The sequence below is a fragment of the Myxine glutinosa genome, chromosome 3 (assembly GCF_964187855.1).
Source record: "Myxine glutinosa chromosome 3, kmMyxGlut1.1, whole genome shotgun sequence".
Classification (NCBI taxonomy): Eukaryota; Metazoa; Chordata; class Myxini; order Myxiniformes; family Myxinidae; genus Myxine; species Myxine glutinosa.
The window spans coordinates 22,021,044-22,037,574 of NC_136263.1; the positions used below are offsets into that span (position 1 = coordinate 22,021,044).

Below are 16,531 nucleotides of genomic sequence, written 5' to 3' on the forward strand. Positions count from 1 at the left end.
AGGGTGGGTGACAAATGGACGGGGAAGACCTGGAGCTCGGCGAGGGAGGTGAGGATGAAGGGTGCTTCATCATCAGGTGCTGGAAGGAGAGACCGGAGCTCCACCCGTTGGGCATCGAGCAACTCGGCAGCCTCAGAGAAGCTTGCACCGAGCACTCGGACATGACCCAGACCGGGGCCTGCAGAAAGAGCACAGACAGGCTAGAGTGAGAGTGCATTCAAGGTTAAAGTCAGTGGAAGGAAACTCCAACGTCAAATATTTCAAACAACAACAAAAGAGGAAGACGAACCTCCTGCAGTTTGTGGTTTGCCTCTCATGCTATGCAGTCCTCTCTTCACCATCCCAAAGGTCACGGAGTCTCCCATAACACAGGGATTGGAGAATCGCCAAACCACACTGAGTATCAGGGTCAAGGTTCAAACCAATCGACGTTTATTTTAAAACAGAGCAAGGTACAGCAGATTGGCATATTGAAGTGTCAGTTACATCACAATACAGATATAACTACAGAGTTCATAGTTTACAGCTTGACAGAGGAACAGAGGGGGAACAGGTGTACAAAAAGAAGAAATGCAAAAAAGCAATGCCAACCTGCGCAGGGAGTCTAACTCGAGCAGTTGGAAGCAGACGGGACATAACGTGATGCCCGACGTGTCGGAGATGGACAAAAGGTGCGAGCAACATGGCCAGCAAAACACATGCCCGCAACGAGCCGTGCGTGGGGCTGTGGGGTGGTCCAAGCAGATCGGACACACAGGCTCACCCTCTCGCCACATGAGCTGCCGAGAAACGAGGTCTATTAATATTAAATGGCAGTTTGTTAGAGTGCCATGAATAAAACACTTGCTTATTGTTAATTTTTCTCTCCAATAAAAAAAAAACCCCCGTTTGCGTAATTACCACGTAAAGGACCTTCTCCCATGGAACCATAACATCAGGATCCTTCCTCCAAGGACCGTTCACCTCGCTCTCCTCCACCACCAGCTGACAACTGGTGCATTGAGTAAATAAATGCACTTAAAGTTGAAAAAACACATTTAAAACTTTGCAACATGCAACCAACACACAAACGTATTTTCCCCCAGTCTGTCTGGCACATTTAAACTCGAGCTACGTCGATGGTGCATCATCATAAATACCCACACTTCCTGCCTTAAGCAAAGTTGAAAGACAGCAAAAAGCTCCACCAGGAGAGACTTTGCATATAAAAAGTTTCATTAAAAAAAAAAAATGTTGAAAAATGTGCCCATAATTTCATTTTTTGGCATTTGACCTTTTGACCCCGCCCCAGGGGCACGGGGCCAAAATGATACTGCTCTCGCACCTTCTTGCCATGTGGTGATCATAATTCATAACTACCAAGTTCCAAACTCAAAAACATACTTGGCTAAAACGAAGGCATCCAGACTGTGAAGTTTGCGGCAGGATGTTCTCGACGCGCGGCTCTCAGATCCACCACTCCAGTTCCCTCGCCGCCTCGACCCCCAGTCGTCCCACCCACCCATTTCACGAGGGGAGAGCGTAAAGCGTATTAGGTCATTGGCATTCATCTTAGGGCGGCGATTACTGGATGCAACGGGACTTGAGGCTGGCTCCAAAGTGGGCTAGGTGCAGGGGGGAAACAGGAAGTTATCGACATGAAAGTAAGGACAGCAGGTAACCCAGCACACTCCCAAACCTAAAACACAAGGCAGGTGCCACCATTCGATGGCTGTTCCATGCCCAGTTTAAAAAAAGAGAGAAAACCTCAAATTGTGTCAGAGAAATCTATACTCAATATTACCCCAGTCGACCTGGACTTTGGCCGTTTGTCCAGCCCCTTGGGAGGCCCACGTGACTGATGGATTGGTATGGAAGGGGGCTTCATGGCAATCTCGGAACGTTGCTGCTGTTGGTGGTGGTTGGCCCATGACAGCCCACGGGAACGTCCTTCTTGGGAAGGGAGAGAGAGGAGTGGTAACAAGGGGAATGTACAGGAAGGGGAGACAATAATGAGAATGGTAGAGAGACATTGATAAAAGGTATGCAATTAAATTGGTGATGAACATGAAGTAAGATTCCAAATCAAGACCTATCCTGAACTACAAGAAAAGTAGCTCCCTCATTCGATTCAAAGTGGAGTAAATCAGTGAATGAAGTCACCAAATCAAATCAGAAAAATTTCACCATCTAATCTCAAAACAGCAGTAAAGAGTGATGGAGTCACGATCAATAATGCAAATCACATCCATGCCGACTTGATACGGCACCGCCGACCTGCCAACTTCGTTCCTCATGTGGTTACCAAGGGTAAATATAAATATTGATAGATCAAATGGATTATTTTTGTATAAAAAGTCTAGGCCCATGAGGATTCGAACATAGAATGGATCAGACCATAACAGAACAAAAGGAACTGCAGAAAGAGATGGGGTGGGGCCACACAACAACAGAGTTGAGGGTCAAAATAGAGGGAGACTTGGACAAAGATGACATGGGGAAAGAAAGAGGGCAAGGGAAGGACAGGGATGTGGACAAGATGGATACAGCGGCAAAGCTGCAGAAATGAAAATCTTGAAACTCCAAAAGATGTGGACATGGGGCAGAGTTGGGTATGGGGGAGGAGTGGATAGAAAAGATCATGGTTTTGGGGGTGATCTGAGATGATGGTGAACAGTTGTCTTGAACACTTGGGAGGAAGAATCAGATTAAAGAAAATGTGGAAGTTGATTCCACAGTATGCTATAAGAGTAGAGGAAGTCAAAAAGCCATGTGCAGAGTTGGCTTTGGATGCCATAGGTAGACAGTTTGGAGAGCAAGGCAGGATGCCAGACTGCATCAAAAGCACGAGATATACAGTCACGTGAAAAAGTAAAGACACCTCATGTAAAGTTTTGACTTTTTCAACATATTTCAACATACAGCTATTTGATCTTCATTTCAACAATATTGATAGATAAAGGTGATATAACATAACAAATATCATGAAACATTTATATTTTGTAGTCCATTGTATAACTTAGATAAACATAAATGCAAATTTCGCATGTGGAAAAAGTAAGTACACCCCTACATTTATCACAACTTCAAATACCTAAAATTAGAATCAGGTGCACCAGCTCAGGTGCAAATGATTAGAACATCGTTAGAGAGGATCTTGGAGGAATCTGTCTTATTTAAACCTCAGCCATTTAGTTTGGTTTGCTCTTTGTTGTTGAAGTGTGCGGTGTCACCAAGCCAAGATCAAAAGGGCTCTCTGAGGCCTTCAGAAAGAAGGTTAGTAGTGTAATAATGTTGCTTCTGGGACACCTCCGTTTAACATGGGAAATCCCTATCTAATGTCATTTACCCCCTTGTCTTTTTCAAAAATCATAAACACCTCTATTTCTCCCACCCTCATCTTTATAAACCTTTTGTCTGTAGTACCTATCCTTAATGTTGTTCATTAGACCACTCAAACACTACAAATATTTGTTTTCTCTTATAGACCTATCATCCTTCTTCTACATATCATCTGGCAGATTAATCTTTGACCCATTCACTTCCATATTAATTCTTTCCCTCCCTCATTGCCCCTAAAGACCTCTATTTCTCTCACCCTGTTCTTTACGAACCTTCTAACCTTTTGACATGTTATCCTTATTCATTAGACCACTTAAACACCTGTGATCCTTCTGACCTTATGAACCTTTTAACCTTTTACTCTTAATATCATCTGGTGAATATAACCCACTCAAACAACGACCCTACAAATATTTGTTTATGCGTGGGAAATAATTTAATTCTCCTACAACTCTCTTCACCATCTAATATATTAACAAAAAATATGTTTGAGTTTGGTTCTTTATTAAGATATTTTAACTGAGCTAAGATAAAATGGTAAACCTCCCTCAATGTTCTTATTTGAGCGCCTCCAGTGCCACATACCATTTTTTTGGTAAGCCCCGCCCACTTTTTGGTAAACCACGCCCATTTTTTACTAAGCCCCGCCCACTTTTTGTTAAGCCACGCCCACTTTTTTACTAAGCCCCGCCCACTTTTGCTAAGCTCCTCCCACTTTTGCTAAGTCCCACCCACTTTATAAACTCTTCAGCATTGTATCATTTCCAGGTAATACATTACATCATTTTCAGGGAATTTCCATCACATCATTTCCAGTTAAGACACGCCCAGGGAATTTCCACAGGAAGACACACCCAGTCCTTATAAAAGGCACCGACCACACAGGCTTTTTCAAACACGCTTTCTGCTTCACTTGAGAATGGACTACTATGCCGAAATGGAATGGGATAACTTTGCTATTCCATGGAGTCCTACTACCTGTGTAGAACTCAACCTTCAGATTGATGAACTGGACTCGAACCTCTTATCAATGGAGGTAAGTTTGTTTATTTATTTATTTATTTATTTAATTTTTTTTTTTTTTTTTTTTTTTTTTTTTTAAGATGAGACTCGTGTAAGAGTTAACAAAGTTTATTTTAATATTCATAGAGCTTGATTTATACAAATAAAAAATATTGTATTAAATTAATACATTGTTATTTTCTTTCACAGGAAATTGTATCTGAGATACGAAATGAAAATTCTGCTTTTAACACAACTTGGGATGAAGTTATTTTTTTGTTTGAAGACATTTTGAACAACCAAGACCCCCAGAACGAGTTCTACCTTGATGACCCAGCCAAAGAGTTATACCTTGGAGATCCACAAAATCCTGAAAAAGAGTTTTACCATGATGATACTTGTTGTGAGTTATCAAAACAAAACCCACTGAACAAGTTCTACCTTGATGAGCCAGAATACAAGTCATACATTGGAGACCCACAAATTTCTGAAAATTGGGAAAGGAGAGTTCTCCCTGATGGTCCGCAGTTATACTATGTGAGACACATCATAGAAACCCTAAAAAATTGGGCAAGGAGATTTCTCCCTGATGGTCCGCAGTTATACTATGTGAGACTTATCACGGAAACCCCCAATATTTCTGAAAATTGTGGTTTTACCTTGGGGACTTGGAAAGATGGTTATATTTTTGGAGACTCGGAATGGGGGTTTTGTTTTGATGACTCGGAATGTGATACCTATCTTGGAGGCTCAACAGGAATGTGGTTATACCTTGGGAACTTGGAAAGTTGGTTTTATTTTGGAGACTCTACCTGTGGGGTTCCTCTTGGAGACTCTTTGGATTCTAAAGCAATGAACAATGTTCTTTATTTAATGACGCTTGATTTAAGCAATATCAAGAAAGTTCGAGGAAGAAAATGCTGGAAAATTCTTTCTTCCCATTTCTACTTCTTCAAACTTAAAAGCCTTGAAAGACAGAATTGGAGGAAGAGGAAAAAAAGAAAAAGAAATACGTATTTAAAAAAGAAGAAAAGAAGATTATGTTAGGGTTTGGGTGGGATTTTGAATGTGAGGGTTAGGGATGGGGTTGGGTTAGGGTTGGGATTTTGAATGTGAGGGTTAGGGTTGGGGTTGGGTTAGGGATGGGGTTGGGTTAGGGATGGGGTTGGGTTAGGGATGGGTTGGGTTAGGGTTGGGATTTTGAATGTGAGGGTTAGGGTTGGGGTTGGGTTAGGGATGGGATTGGGTTAGGGTTGGGATTTTGAATGTGAGGGTTAGGGATGGGTTGGGTTAGGGATGGGGTTGGGTTAGGGATGGGGTTGGGTTAGGGTTGGGGTTGGGTTAGGGATGGGGTTGGGTTAGGGATGGGGTTGGGTTAGGGATGGGGTTGGGTTAGGGATGGGGTTGGGTTAGGGATGGGGTTGGGTTAGGGATGGGTTGGGTTAGGGATGGGTTTGGGTTAGGGATGGGGTTGGGTTAGGGCTTGGGTTGGGTTAGGGTTTGTATATTATTATGACTCACTCGCACATACACACACACACAAAAGTTAAGCCCCAACTAAAAAGTTGTGGGATTCTGTGTTTGGGGTTCACAGATTTAAAAACGTATCCCCATTATACACACACAAAAGTTAAGCCCCAACTAAAAAGTTGTGGGATTCTGTGTTTGGGGTTCACAGATTTAAAAACGTATCCCCATTATACACACACAAAAGTTAAGCCCCAACTAAAAAGTTGTGGGATTCTGTGTTTGAGGTTCACAGATTTAAAAACGTATCCCCATTATACACACACAAAAGTTAAGCCCCAACTAAAAAGTTGTGGGATTCTGTGTTTGGGGTTCACAGATTTAAAAACGTATCCCCATTATACACACACAAAAGTTAAGCCCCAACTAAAAAGTTGTGGGATTCTGTGTTTGAGGTTCACAGATTTAAAAACGTATCCCCATTATACACACACAAAAGTTAAGCCCCAACTAAAAAGTTGTGGGATTCTGTGTTTGGGGTTCACAGATTTAAAAACGTATCCCCATTATACACACACAAAAGTTAAGCCCCAACTAAAAAGTTGTGGGATTCTGTGTTTGGGGTTCACAGATTTAAAAACGTATCCCCATTATACACACACAAAAGTTAAGCCCCAACTAAAAAGTTGTGGGATTCTGTGTTTGGGGTTCACAGATTTAAAAACGTATCCCCATTATACACACACAAAAGTTAAGCCCCAACTAAAAAGTTGTGGGATTCTGTGTTTGGGGTTCACAGATTTAAAAACGTATCCCCATTACATTTTATTTATTTATTTATTATTTTCAAGGGTATTAGCTGCTTACTTGTGTTTTTTGTAATTCTTGTGAGTAAAATGAACCCAAGATTTCTTCTCCATTTAAATCATATAATTTGTAGGTCCAAGGGACTGTATCCATTACATCAATGATTTTAAATAATTCACGAGTCCATTTTTGTGTATAACCTTTCTCAAAATGACTTTTCCATTTGTATATTCTTACAATATCACCAACTTTAAACTTGGGCTTTCTCAAATTAATCTCCTTTTCATATTCTAATTTTGTAAATGTTTCTGATGGTTTTGATTGTGTTGATGAATGAACTGTATTATTGTAATTATCTACAATATCCTGAATTAAATACACCCATTTTTGAGAACCGAGTTGTGTGAATTTTTTATATAATTTCTCTTTTAAAGTACGATTAAAACGCTCAATAACAACTGCCTTTCCTTCATTAAAGGTGCTGTATAATTTAATACCCTTCCCCTTAAGAAATTTCATGAATATTTTGTTATAGAACTCTGTTCCCTCATCAGTCCATAACTTCTTTGGTTTCCTTTTATCCCGATCAAATATTAGCTTAAAGGCTAACATTAAAGTATCACCCCTTTTATTTTTTAAAGGGACAACCCAGGCAAATCTACTCCTCAAATCAATAACGGTTAAAGCATACCTGTATCCCCTGTCATTATTCAATTCAATTAAATCAGCGGACCATATGTGGTCAGTGTATTTAGAATAAACCTTCCTTCTTTTAAACTTTGTGATTATAGGTTTGTGTAATTCTTCAGCCAAAAGCTCCTCAGTCTTGATGGCATCATTAGAGCCTAATAGTTTTTTGAGGAATAACCAAGACCAAGTTTCAATTTAGCATTTATCAAATTTCTCACAATAAACCTATCAACTTTCTCTCTCAACGTTGGATTTTGTATCAAAGACAAATTATACAACATTTCGCTGTCGGCTTTATGTTTTTCAGTCAACGTAGTGGTTTTCCCATAAGCAATATCATGCTTCATACACACTTCGTCAACCCTATTTGTAGGTTTAGACCAAGGTTTAGGATTGTCAGCCTCATCTAATCTTTTATCCAAGTTTGTTCCTGGACCACAGAAAGAATACCCTGGAAGGTGTAATTCCCCTGGAATTCCAGTTGTTGTAAATTTACTTCCTGACAGAAACTTTTGTATGTCTCCTCCTCTTTTAGGAGAGATGAATTGGCACTTTTTAGAGCCACATACTTGACATATTCCTTTTTGATAAACTCTATTATTTTTAGCTTTAACATAAGAGATATTTTTAGATTTAGTTTTCTTTTTACATTTGAGACAATAACTCATATTTATTTATCAGAAAAATTCCGACAGAGTATCAAAACCTTTTTGGTTTTCAACATATACATTTCAATCTTTATTTTTAAAACATAAAGAATCCTAAGGAATGCCTTCACTCTCTCCTCCATTTATTTACAAATAAAAACTAACTAAAGTCAATGACACCAACATCATCAATCACATAATCTTTTCCTTCTTCTTCTTCTTCTTCTTCACCACTTTCTCGTTTAAATCTCCTCCCTGAAATTGAAGACATTGACGTTCTTATTTTTGAAACCATTATCTTCATAAGAGTTGTTAATTCTTTAATTTCCTCTTCGGTGCGTTGAGATTGATTTATTTGCTTTAATACACTCAATCTTTTATGAATCTCAGTGATTTCCATCTTTTTATATTTTTCCTCCCTCTCTCTTTGCTCCCTCTCCTCCTCCTCCATTTTCTCCCTCTCCTCCTTCTCCTTTTTCTCCCTTTTCTCCCTTTCCTCCTTCTCCCTTTTCTCCCTTTCCTCCTTCTCCTTTTTCTCCCTCTCCTCCTTCTCCTCCTTTTTCTCCCTCTCCTCCTTCTCCTCCCTCTCCCTTTCCTCCTTCTCCTTTTTCTCTCTTTCCTCCTTCTCTTCTTCAACTCCTTCCTCATCCCTTGCTACCCTTGAGTTTGAACCACAAAGAATATTATACATATACTCATCTGGATTTTGAGATATTCTTGTATCTATAATTATTTTTCTCATAATAGGATACCAATAAGATTTGTTGACGATTTCTAAAAGAGTTTTATATTTCATAACTTTGAGAAGTTCATTTTTATTTAATATTTTAAACAAGTCTCTATTTGTGGGTTTAACAATATCAGTATAAGGCCAGTTTTTTATGACAAAATTCCCATGTATATGCTCCAAATCATAAGGTATGTAATACCGAGCACCCTTTTCTTGTAGGTATCCTTGAATACAAAAATTATAATTCTCTTGTAGTCTTCTTCCTGCCATTTATGTATCAGAAATATATGTGAGATTAATATTATGACAGGTAATACCACCCCATCTTCCCACTACCAAATCGGTTTGTATTCCTCGGCTTTCTATCCTTATCTCATTACCTTCCTTCTTTGTCATGCGAACCATCGCTATACTATCATATATTTTTATTTTCTTAAAATCACGTATTTGTTGTTTACTAATTGTACTTCCACATAAATCCTTATCTTCACCAAGTGGATAATATTCTTCTTTACGAGACTGATTTAAATCATGTAGGTCTTCTATGTTTATTGAAAAAGACCAATTATACCCTAAATCAGGCATATCATACCCCCATTTATTAATTCGCATATTAACTAAATGTCCTTCTTTATAAAATTTAATTGTAAGCAGGTAGTTAAATTCAATGAGGAAAGGTGTATGGTCAGTATAACCAGGTGTTGTGGTTGTAAATTTTACTTGTTTCACAAAACGTGCTGTTTTCTTTAAAGATATATATTGTGATAAATCACTGAATCTAATCAAGTCATTCGCATCTGTAGGGTTTGGATAATTGATTAATTTATAAGTATTCTTCATATTAATATTTTTACTTACACTATATTTTTGTCGTTCAGCCTGTGCCTTTGTATAATAATTTGATAAATCAATATCCTGAGAGGATTTTCCAAAGATAGAACCATCTTTTCCAACATAGGTCATTTATATTAGATAAAAAATGATATCATAAAAATTTTCATTATTGTTGAGTTGAAATAATACATATAAACATAATTGGCCACAACATTTAGAATTAATTTCTTGAACTTGGAATGTTTGATAAACACCATTCTGTAAGAATTGTATTACTTCAACAGGTGGTGGCATACCATAACTATCAAAATAATATTTATCCTGACTATTATGAATACAAACCCAATGAGAACCATTCTGTGTGTCTAAATTCATAATAATATTCTTTGTATTCTTATTTATATGTGTTAATTCATCTCTCATACAAATAACCACATTATCAATTTTTAGTGTTTTACAATACTTAGCTAGTTCTATATTTGACGTTGTATTCTTTCCAAATTGTTTAAACCATTTATCCATTTATTTATGAGAAAGATACAATCCATTACCCCGTTTAGTTAGTTTAACACCCGCTTGAGCGATAGAGGAAAGCATATCTCCAACCAACAATCTAGCTTTATCAGGTAGACTTTCAAGTTTTTGAGCAAAATCTACAATTACACCACTTCCACTAATTTGTTTCTCCAACTCCTTGTTATGTCTTTCCAATTCTTTTTGAGCTTTTAGTTGTGCCTTCCTTTCGTTAGCAGTTTTTACCGCTGCTGAAATACCACCAGTCAATGCTCCCGCCGCACTTAAACCAGCAAATAAAGGAATTAGAAACGGGAGAAATCCTCCTCTTGACTCGTCTATTGAATATTTCTTTAACATAGGTTTCGTCATTTTAATTTTAAGTGATCCAACATCATTTAGTGTTTTTACTTGTGTGTGTGTGAGTAAAACATCAATTCTTACAGCTCCTTTTCTTTGAATTGTATTAACATTAATAATACAAGGCTTTTGATTTTGAATACAAGATGTTAATTTATTAAGATTGATTTGATTAACATATACCCCAACCATTTATTTATGAGAAAAAACCTATGTGATATTAACCATAACACCATTATCTGTATTAATCTGTAATTCTGTTTCCTCCAAAAGCAAACAATATGCATTAACCTCTTCACTCTCCCCTCTTTCAATGTATAGAGAAGTATCTACTCGATTAGACTTTATAGTTTCCTTTTGAGAACTCAGGTCAATTGCGTAGATTGTATAAAGTTTTTGAAACGCAACCATATCCAAAATAGGATCATTATTACCATTACTTTCACACACCTTTTGGTAGGACTTGTAGGCTTCCGCATAATCATTTTTTTCCCAATCAATTTCCAATCTATCTCGCGGATAAAATGTGCCATCAAGAGAAACCCGAAGTTGTTTCACCTTTGCATTATCACTCAGGGCATTATTCTTATTAGTACCGTCCTCTCCATCTGGTTTTTTTAAAATGAGCCAGAGGTATCGTGGCTTTCCTTGAAGAACACCTAAATTCCAAGTGTAGGTAGTGTGTTCCAGTTTAACGTGTTGACATCTTCTTTTAAGGTATGATACATTTAGCGGTTTCTTTGAGTTAAGTCTTCTATTTAACATCTCTTCCGTTTTAAGATTAGGAGTATATTCACTGATATACCAACACAAATCATTAATAACAAATTTATTATTTTCTCCAAAAGCATTTTCATCCCCAAAAAGCAATCTATTTACATTATCATTCCTTTGTAGTTGAAATCTAATTTTAAGCCCATACAAAACTTTATCATAATCACAAAATCCAAATATACCTTTCAGAGGTACTGCTACGGTAAAACTATTCTCAGCTTTTGCGTCATCATTATACATTGACTTCCTTTGACTATAACCAGGGTCTGCGTTTGTACCCGTTGACATATCAGGAATAAAACCCTCAACAGCTCCCTTACCCATTCTATCACTAAACGAATATAGTGTAAATTTCATCATTTCAGATGTAGCAGAGACATAATCAACCGCTTCAACCTCTTGTGTTCCAATATACAGGCGGACACTGTCAAACATTTTCCAGAAGAAATCATTTACGAGTGTAGCATTAGTATTATTCGCAGCCTTAGTGAATTTAAATTTACACAGCAAGAAACTATCAGCTATATTCAAGTAAGTTTGTTGATTATTTATTTCAAAACTTTTTGTTCCGTTTGAATTCCAGTCTGTTCCTGTTATAGCATTTACCTTAAAATAGTCTTCCTTTTTAGTGGAGTTTGAAATGATAATCGTATCATCCAAATCATAGATACTATCAATCGCTTCCATACTTGTATTTATATAGCATTAAAATTGTTGAAACCCTGACCCAAGTATTTTAATGATTTTTTGTCGTTCTTGTGAAGATAGTTGAGTTTTACCTTTTTTTATTTCTTTGATTGCTTGTAATTTATGAGACTCCTTTTGAGCATCTTTTATACTCTTTATAGCACCCGCAACGGAGCCCACGGCAGAAGCAGTTGAACCAATTAGGTCTTTATGTTTAAGGATGGTTGAACCAATACCCATTAGAGTATCAATTATCCCATCTCCTTTATTTCGAAATTGATGACCTACACCTCGTTGTCTCTTAGGTTTATAGTATCCTCTACCCACATACCTTGTATAGTCTGGTGAAAGGAACATGCCCTCCCCTGTAATTATTTTATATTTTCCCAACTCGTGTTTTCTCACAATAACCATTATTTATTTATTGAAAAACTTCACGTAGGTGAATTCTGATGGATATAATTTCATCATTAAAGGATATCATACGATTATCTTGGTCGGTTATCCTAAAATTTACTCTGTATATGGTTTTTCCTGACACAGGTAAATAGACAAGATTTTTTGGTTCCATATTAAATTTATAACCAATCGGGGTTGAGTATGCACTGAATGAAAATATTGTATTTGTTCTTATTCCATCGTTATAAGCACCATCAATCAAATCACAATGAATTAATACTGAATTTATACCGGAGGATATTTGGATAACATTATCACTGTAAAACGTCCCGTTATTTTCAATCTTTTTTGAAGAGAAACCCAATAGCTCTCTAAACGAATTTTCAATCGTGAAATCAACTTTATAATTATTTTTAAGTTTAATAGTTGATTTTGAAGTGTGTTTTTGAATATCTATTACAATATTTTTTGGTTCATCACCTTTTTCTTTCATAAGGCGAGAGACTTCTGAAGATATTTGAGAAATCTCGTAAGCTCCAGGTGAAACGGTTATAGTTTTATATCCACTTCCTGGATTATAACTAAACTTGTTGTTTTTCTCTGTGATATTAAAAAGGGTATTGTAAGTTTCCATTGACAACAAAGATGCCTCATATGAGGTAAGGGGGTCAAGTTGTAGTGGGTAAGGGAATGAAGCTGTGTAATCGCTCGTTGTGAAATTAAAACTAAGAATTGTGCTTCTCATCTTATTTAATATCTAATAAAATATCTTTGTATTGACATTTATTAATTATTTTCATGTTCATCAACTGATCTAAAATGGCTGAGGATTCATTAAAACAATTGTTGTTTCCAGCCTTCTTACTACCTAACAACAATAATAGCCTATTAACTAATTGTGATGGGTCATTTGGAAGAAAACTAACACCCGAACCAAGCTTACTTAAAGCATCAATAATATGTTTCTCCTTCTCATTCTTCTTACTTTTACCAGCAACAGAAACTCCATAATCAAGTGCATTTAGCAACTCAATATATACCCTATCTTCCTCTCTTTCCATATCAAGTGGTTCCTCAAAATATTTTGAACCGCTGAATCCGGGGTTTGTTAGAAGAAACATTAATCTTGGAGTTAATTTAACATTTGGTTGAGTAGAACTCAAGAACATCAATTCATCATTAAATATCAATACCTTTTCTTCCACAAGATGAAACACTGCTGGTTCTTCTGTTGGAATGAGACCTGCTCTGGTTTTTGAACCCGCCGAATATTCATTGTTTTGAAGAGCTTCCACAACATAATTAGGGGGTTGATTTACCTCCTCAAGTTTCCGAAATAATCCCTCGTCATCATATTCTAATTCACCAAGTTCTTGTTTTGTTATCTGACTAAAATCTTTGAGCATTTGAAGTTTTTTCGGAGTAAATTCTACCGTGGGAACTGTAGGGTGTTGAGTTTTCAAAAGTGGTTTAAAGAATTTCTCTTGTTTTCTTTCAAAGGCTTCTTCACCAGTTAGTTTCTGTCTCCGTTTCTTCTTTATCTCTTCCTGTTGTTTAACAACTTTTGAAACTAATTGTTGATGTTCCTTAAACTTTCTTTCTCTTTCTTCAGTATTCATTTTCTGTATTTATTTATTGAAAAATATCATTTAGTATCTCATCTTGTTTCACAACAATATATTTATATTTTCCAATCGTGTGTTTCATATAATTTTCAAATTCTTTTTTACTACATAACGTAGAGCAATTATCTCTCCAAAAATTATTTACATCTATTGAATTTAACTTAAATAAAATAAAAGTATTGGCATTGTTTCTTATTGAGCGTCGAGGGAGTTGAAAATATGATTGACTAAGATATATACAATTACAAGAAGAATGTCTCCCTCTTGTATAGTAGCTATCCATTACTGTTTGGTTTCTCTCATTAACACAATCATCAAAGATGACAAGGTTCTTTTTTGATTTATCTAAATCTTGAGGTGAAGGTATATCATCCGTATTATCACTGAGAATACAAGTTATGGGTTTCGATTTTGATTTCTGTGTATCACAAAATAATTGTATTATATCATCAATATTATAATCATTTAGTTTGTTTTGAAGTTTAAATAAACCGATAATGTCTTCCTTTTTAAGACCCGCATTAAAACCCTGTGAGAGTAGTTGATACTCGGGTTGAAAACTTGACTTTGTAAAAATTATTAAATTATCATAATCTAAAAAATTAGAACCAAGGAGCATCTTTAAAAGTAAACAGGTTTTTCCACATCCGCTTGAACCAACTATTAGACATCTCAATGAATTTGGAATGTTTTTATGGTTATTAAATTTTATCTTATTTTCCCAAACGGGTAAAAAATCATTCATTTATATATTTGGAAAACAAGTTATCCAACTTTTTTTGAGCTATTTGAGAAACTCTATATTTTATCCTGAGTTCGGGTTTAATTTCAAAATAATCCATTATTTTATTTATATAGTATCTTGTATTAACATTTCCATTAAAATTATTTTGAATAATAAATATCATTAAACCCTTATACATTTCCTCAATACAATTAGTCTCTTCCCTTGAAAGAAATGGTGTATTATCATCACAATACTTAACATTCATCTCTCTTATTAATCTTGTAAAGTAATTCATTTTTGGTTCTAATTTAAAAGAGTTATATATTTTTTTATATTTCTTATTATCATTAATTAAAATTAAATCACAGAAAATACATTGTTTATATGAATCCTCATCATTAAGCCCCACTCTATCACAAGCCGGACAATTCTCTAATTTATCATATGGAGAGTCTGGAAATTCTAAATATCCTTCAGAACTTATCATATTTATGTGGTAAATTTTTACTTAAACTAAACGCAAGTTTATTCATTAATAAATACAATGTTTCAAAGCACAAAAGACAAATTTCAATCAATCTCTACTTCGGTGGAAGATATAGAAAAATATGTCAAAGATGTTAAATTGAACAAAGATAAATAAATATGGAAATTTTTGGGTAAAACCAGTTATGGAAAATAACATGAGCCCCTCTATTTCATTTAAAGGAAGAGCTCTAACTATACCTGGAAAGACATCCATTAAAGTAAATCTAACAAAAGTTTCTCCTCTACTCCTGGCAATTTATTCAAAGCTTGAAAAAGTGATTGACCACGATACTTTGAAAAAGAATGATAAGACCATTAATAATTCTAGAGGAGACATTTGTATTTTCTTTAATAATCCAAAGGGTGTAGATCTAAGTAAAATGAATGATGTTAATATTTCTGGTGAAATGTCATTTCGTTCTATGATAGTTAGAGATTATTTAAAGATAACTTTTGATATAAAAATTGTAGAGATTGAATCTGTTAATGAAAGAAAGTATATAGATATTGATGGGAATATTTTTCTTGCTAATTAAATATGAGTCAATACAGCAGTGAAGATTTTACTATTTCATTGAACTCAGACGATAGTGATGATAGTATTTCATTGAACTTGGACGATGGTGATGATAGTATTTCATTGAACACAGATGATAGTTATGATACTAATAGTTTGTGCTCAAATGATAGTTATGAGAGTAGCTTTATTGATGACTCTGAGTATGATTCTGAGTATTCATGTGATAGTTATGACTTAGATGATTCTGAGTGAAAAAGTGTTTTAGTTTAAGCACAGCGATATATATAAAACGGAGCTGTAAAGCTCAAAAGTGTTTTATTTTAAGCACAGTGATATATATAAAACACCACGTTTTCTCACGCTATAAATATGGTTTATTGTGATACTTGCGAGAAGGAAGTAAAATATTATAAACAACATATTCTCACCGCAAAACATACATACAACATTTTAAACAAACTTTCCCCTCTTCCACCTGAAACAAAACACTGTTCTACATGTAATAAAAATATCCTCAAGAAAGGCTTCAAAATACATCTTAAAACAAATCTACATTTATCAAATTTTATCACAACTAAAAACTCTGATGGAGCATTCAAAGGACATATTAAAATAAGAGTCTTTAACTTCAAACCTCCTGAACCAGAGTCTATAGTTGATGCTGTAGAAATAGTTAAACCTGCTGTTCAAACGTTGATTGAAAAAACACTAAAGGAAATGAAACCACTTAAATTTTATATGGGAGTAAAATTAGAAATGACAAAGGATGAAGGAGTTATAGATGCACCATACATGAGAACTGAGCCACACTTTATATCTTCATATCAAGATTTTAAAACATCAGGAGTCTATGATGAACTTATTAAACAAGAGCAAGATGTGGATAATTCAATCGTAGGA

The 16,531-nt window shown here is 35.6% G+C and overlaps 1 protein-coding gene across 1 annotated transcript in view; it reads right to left on the reverse strand.

Moving 5' to 3' along the window:
• RNF10 (ring finger protein 10) overlaps positions 1–16,531 on the reverse strand; it is a 69,436-nt gene that overhangs the window by 29,250 nt on the left and 23,655 nt on the right. Inside the window, exons 2-7 of the mRNA XM_068111249.2 lie at positions 1,784–1,932; positions 1,384–1,604; positions 901–991; positions 592–779; positions 290–396; positions 30–178 (exon numbers count right to left, since the gene is read on the reverse strand). Coding sequence (XP_067967350.2) covers positions 30–178; positions 290–396; positions 592–779; positions 901–991; positions 1,384–1,604; positions 1,784–1,932 — 905 coding nt within the window. The remainder of the gene's footprint in view (positions 1–29; positions 179–289; positions 397–591; positions 780–900; positions 992–1,383; positions 1,605–1,783; positions 1,933–16,531) is intronic.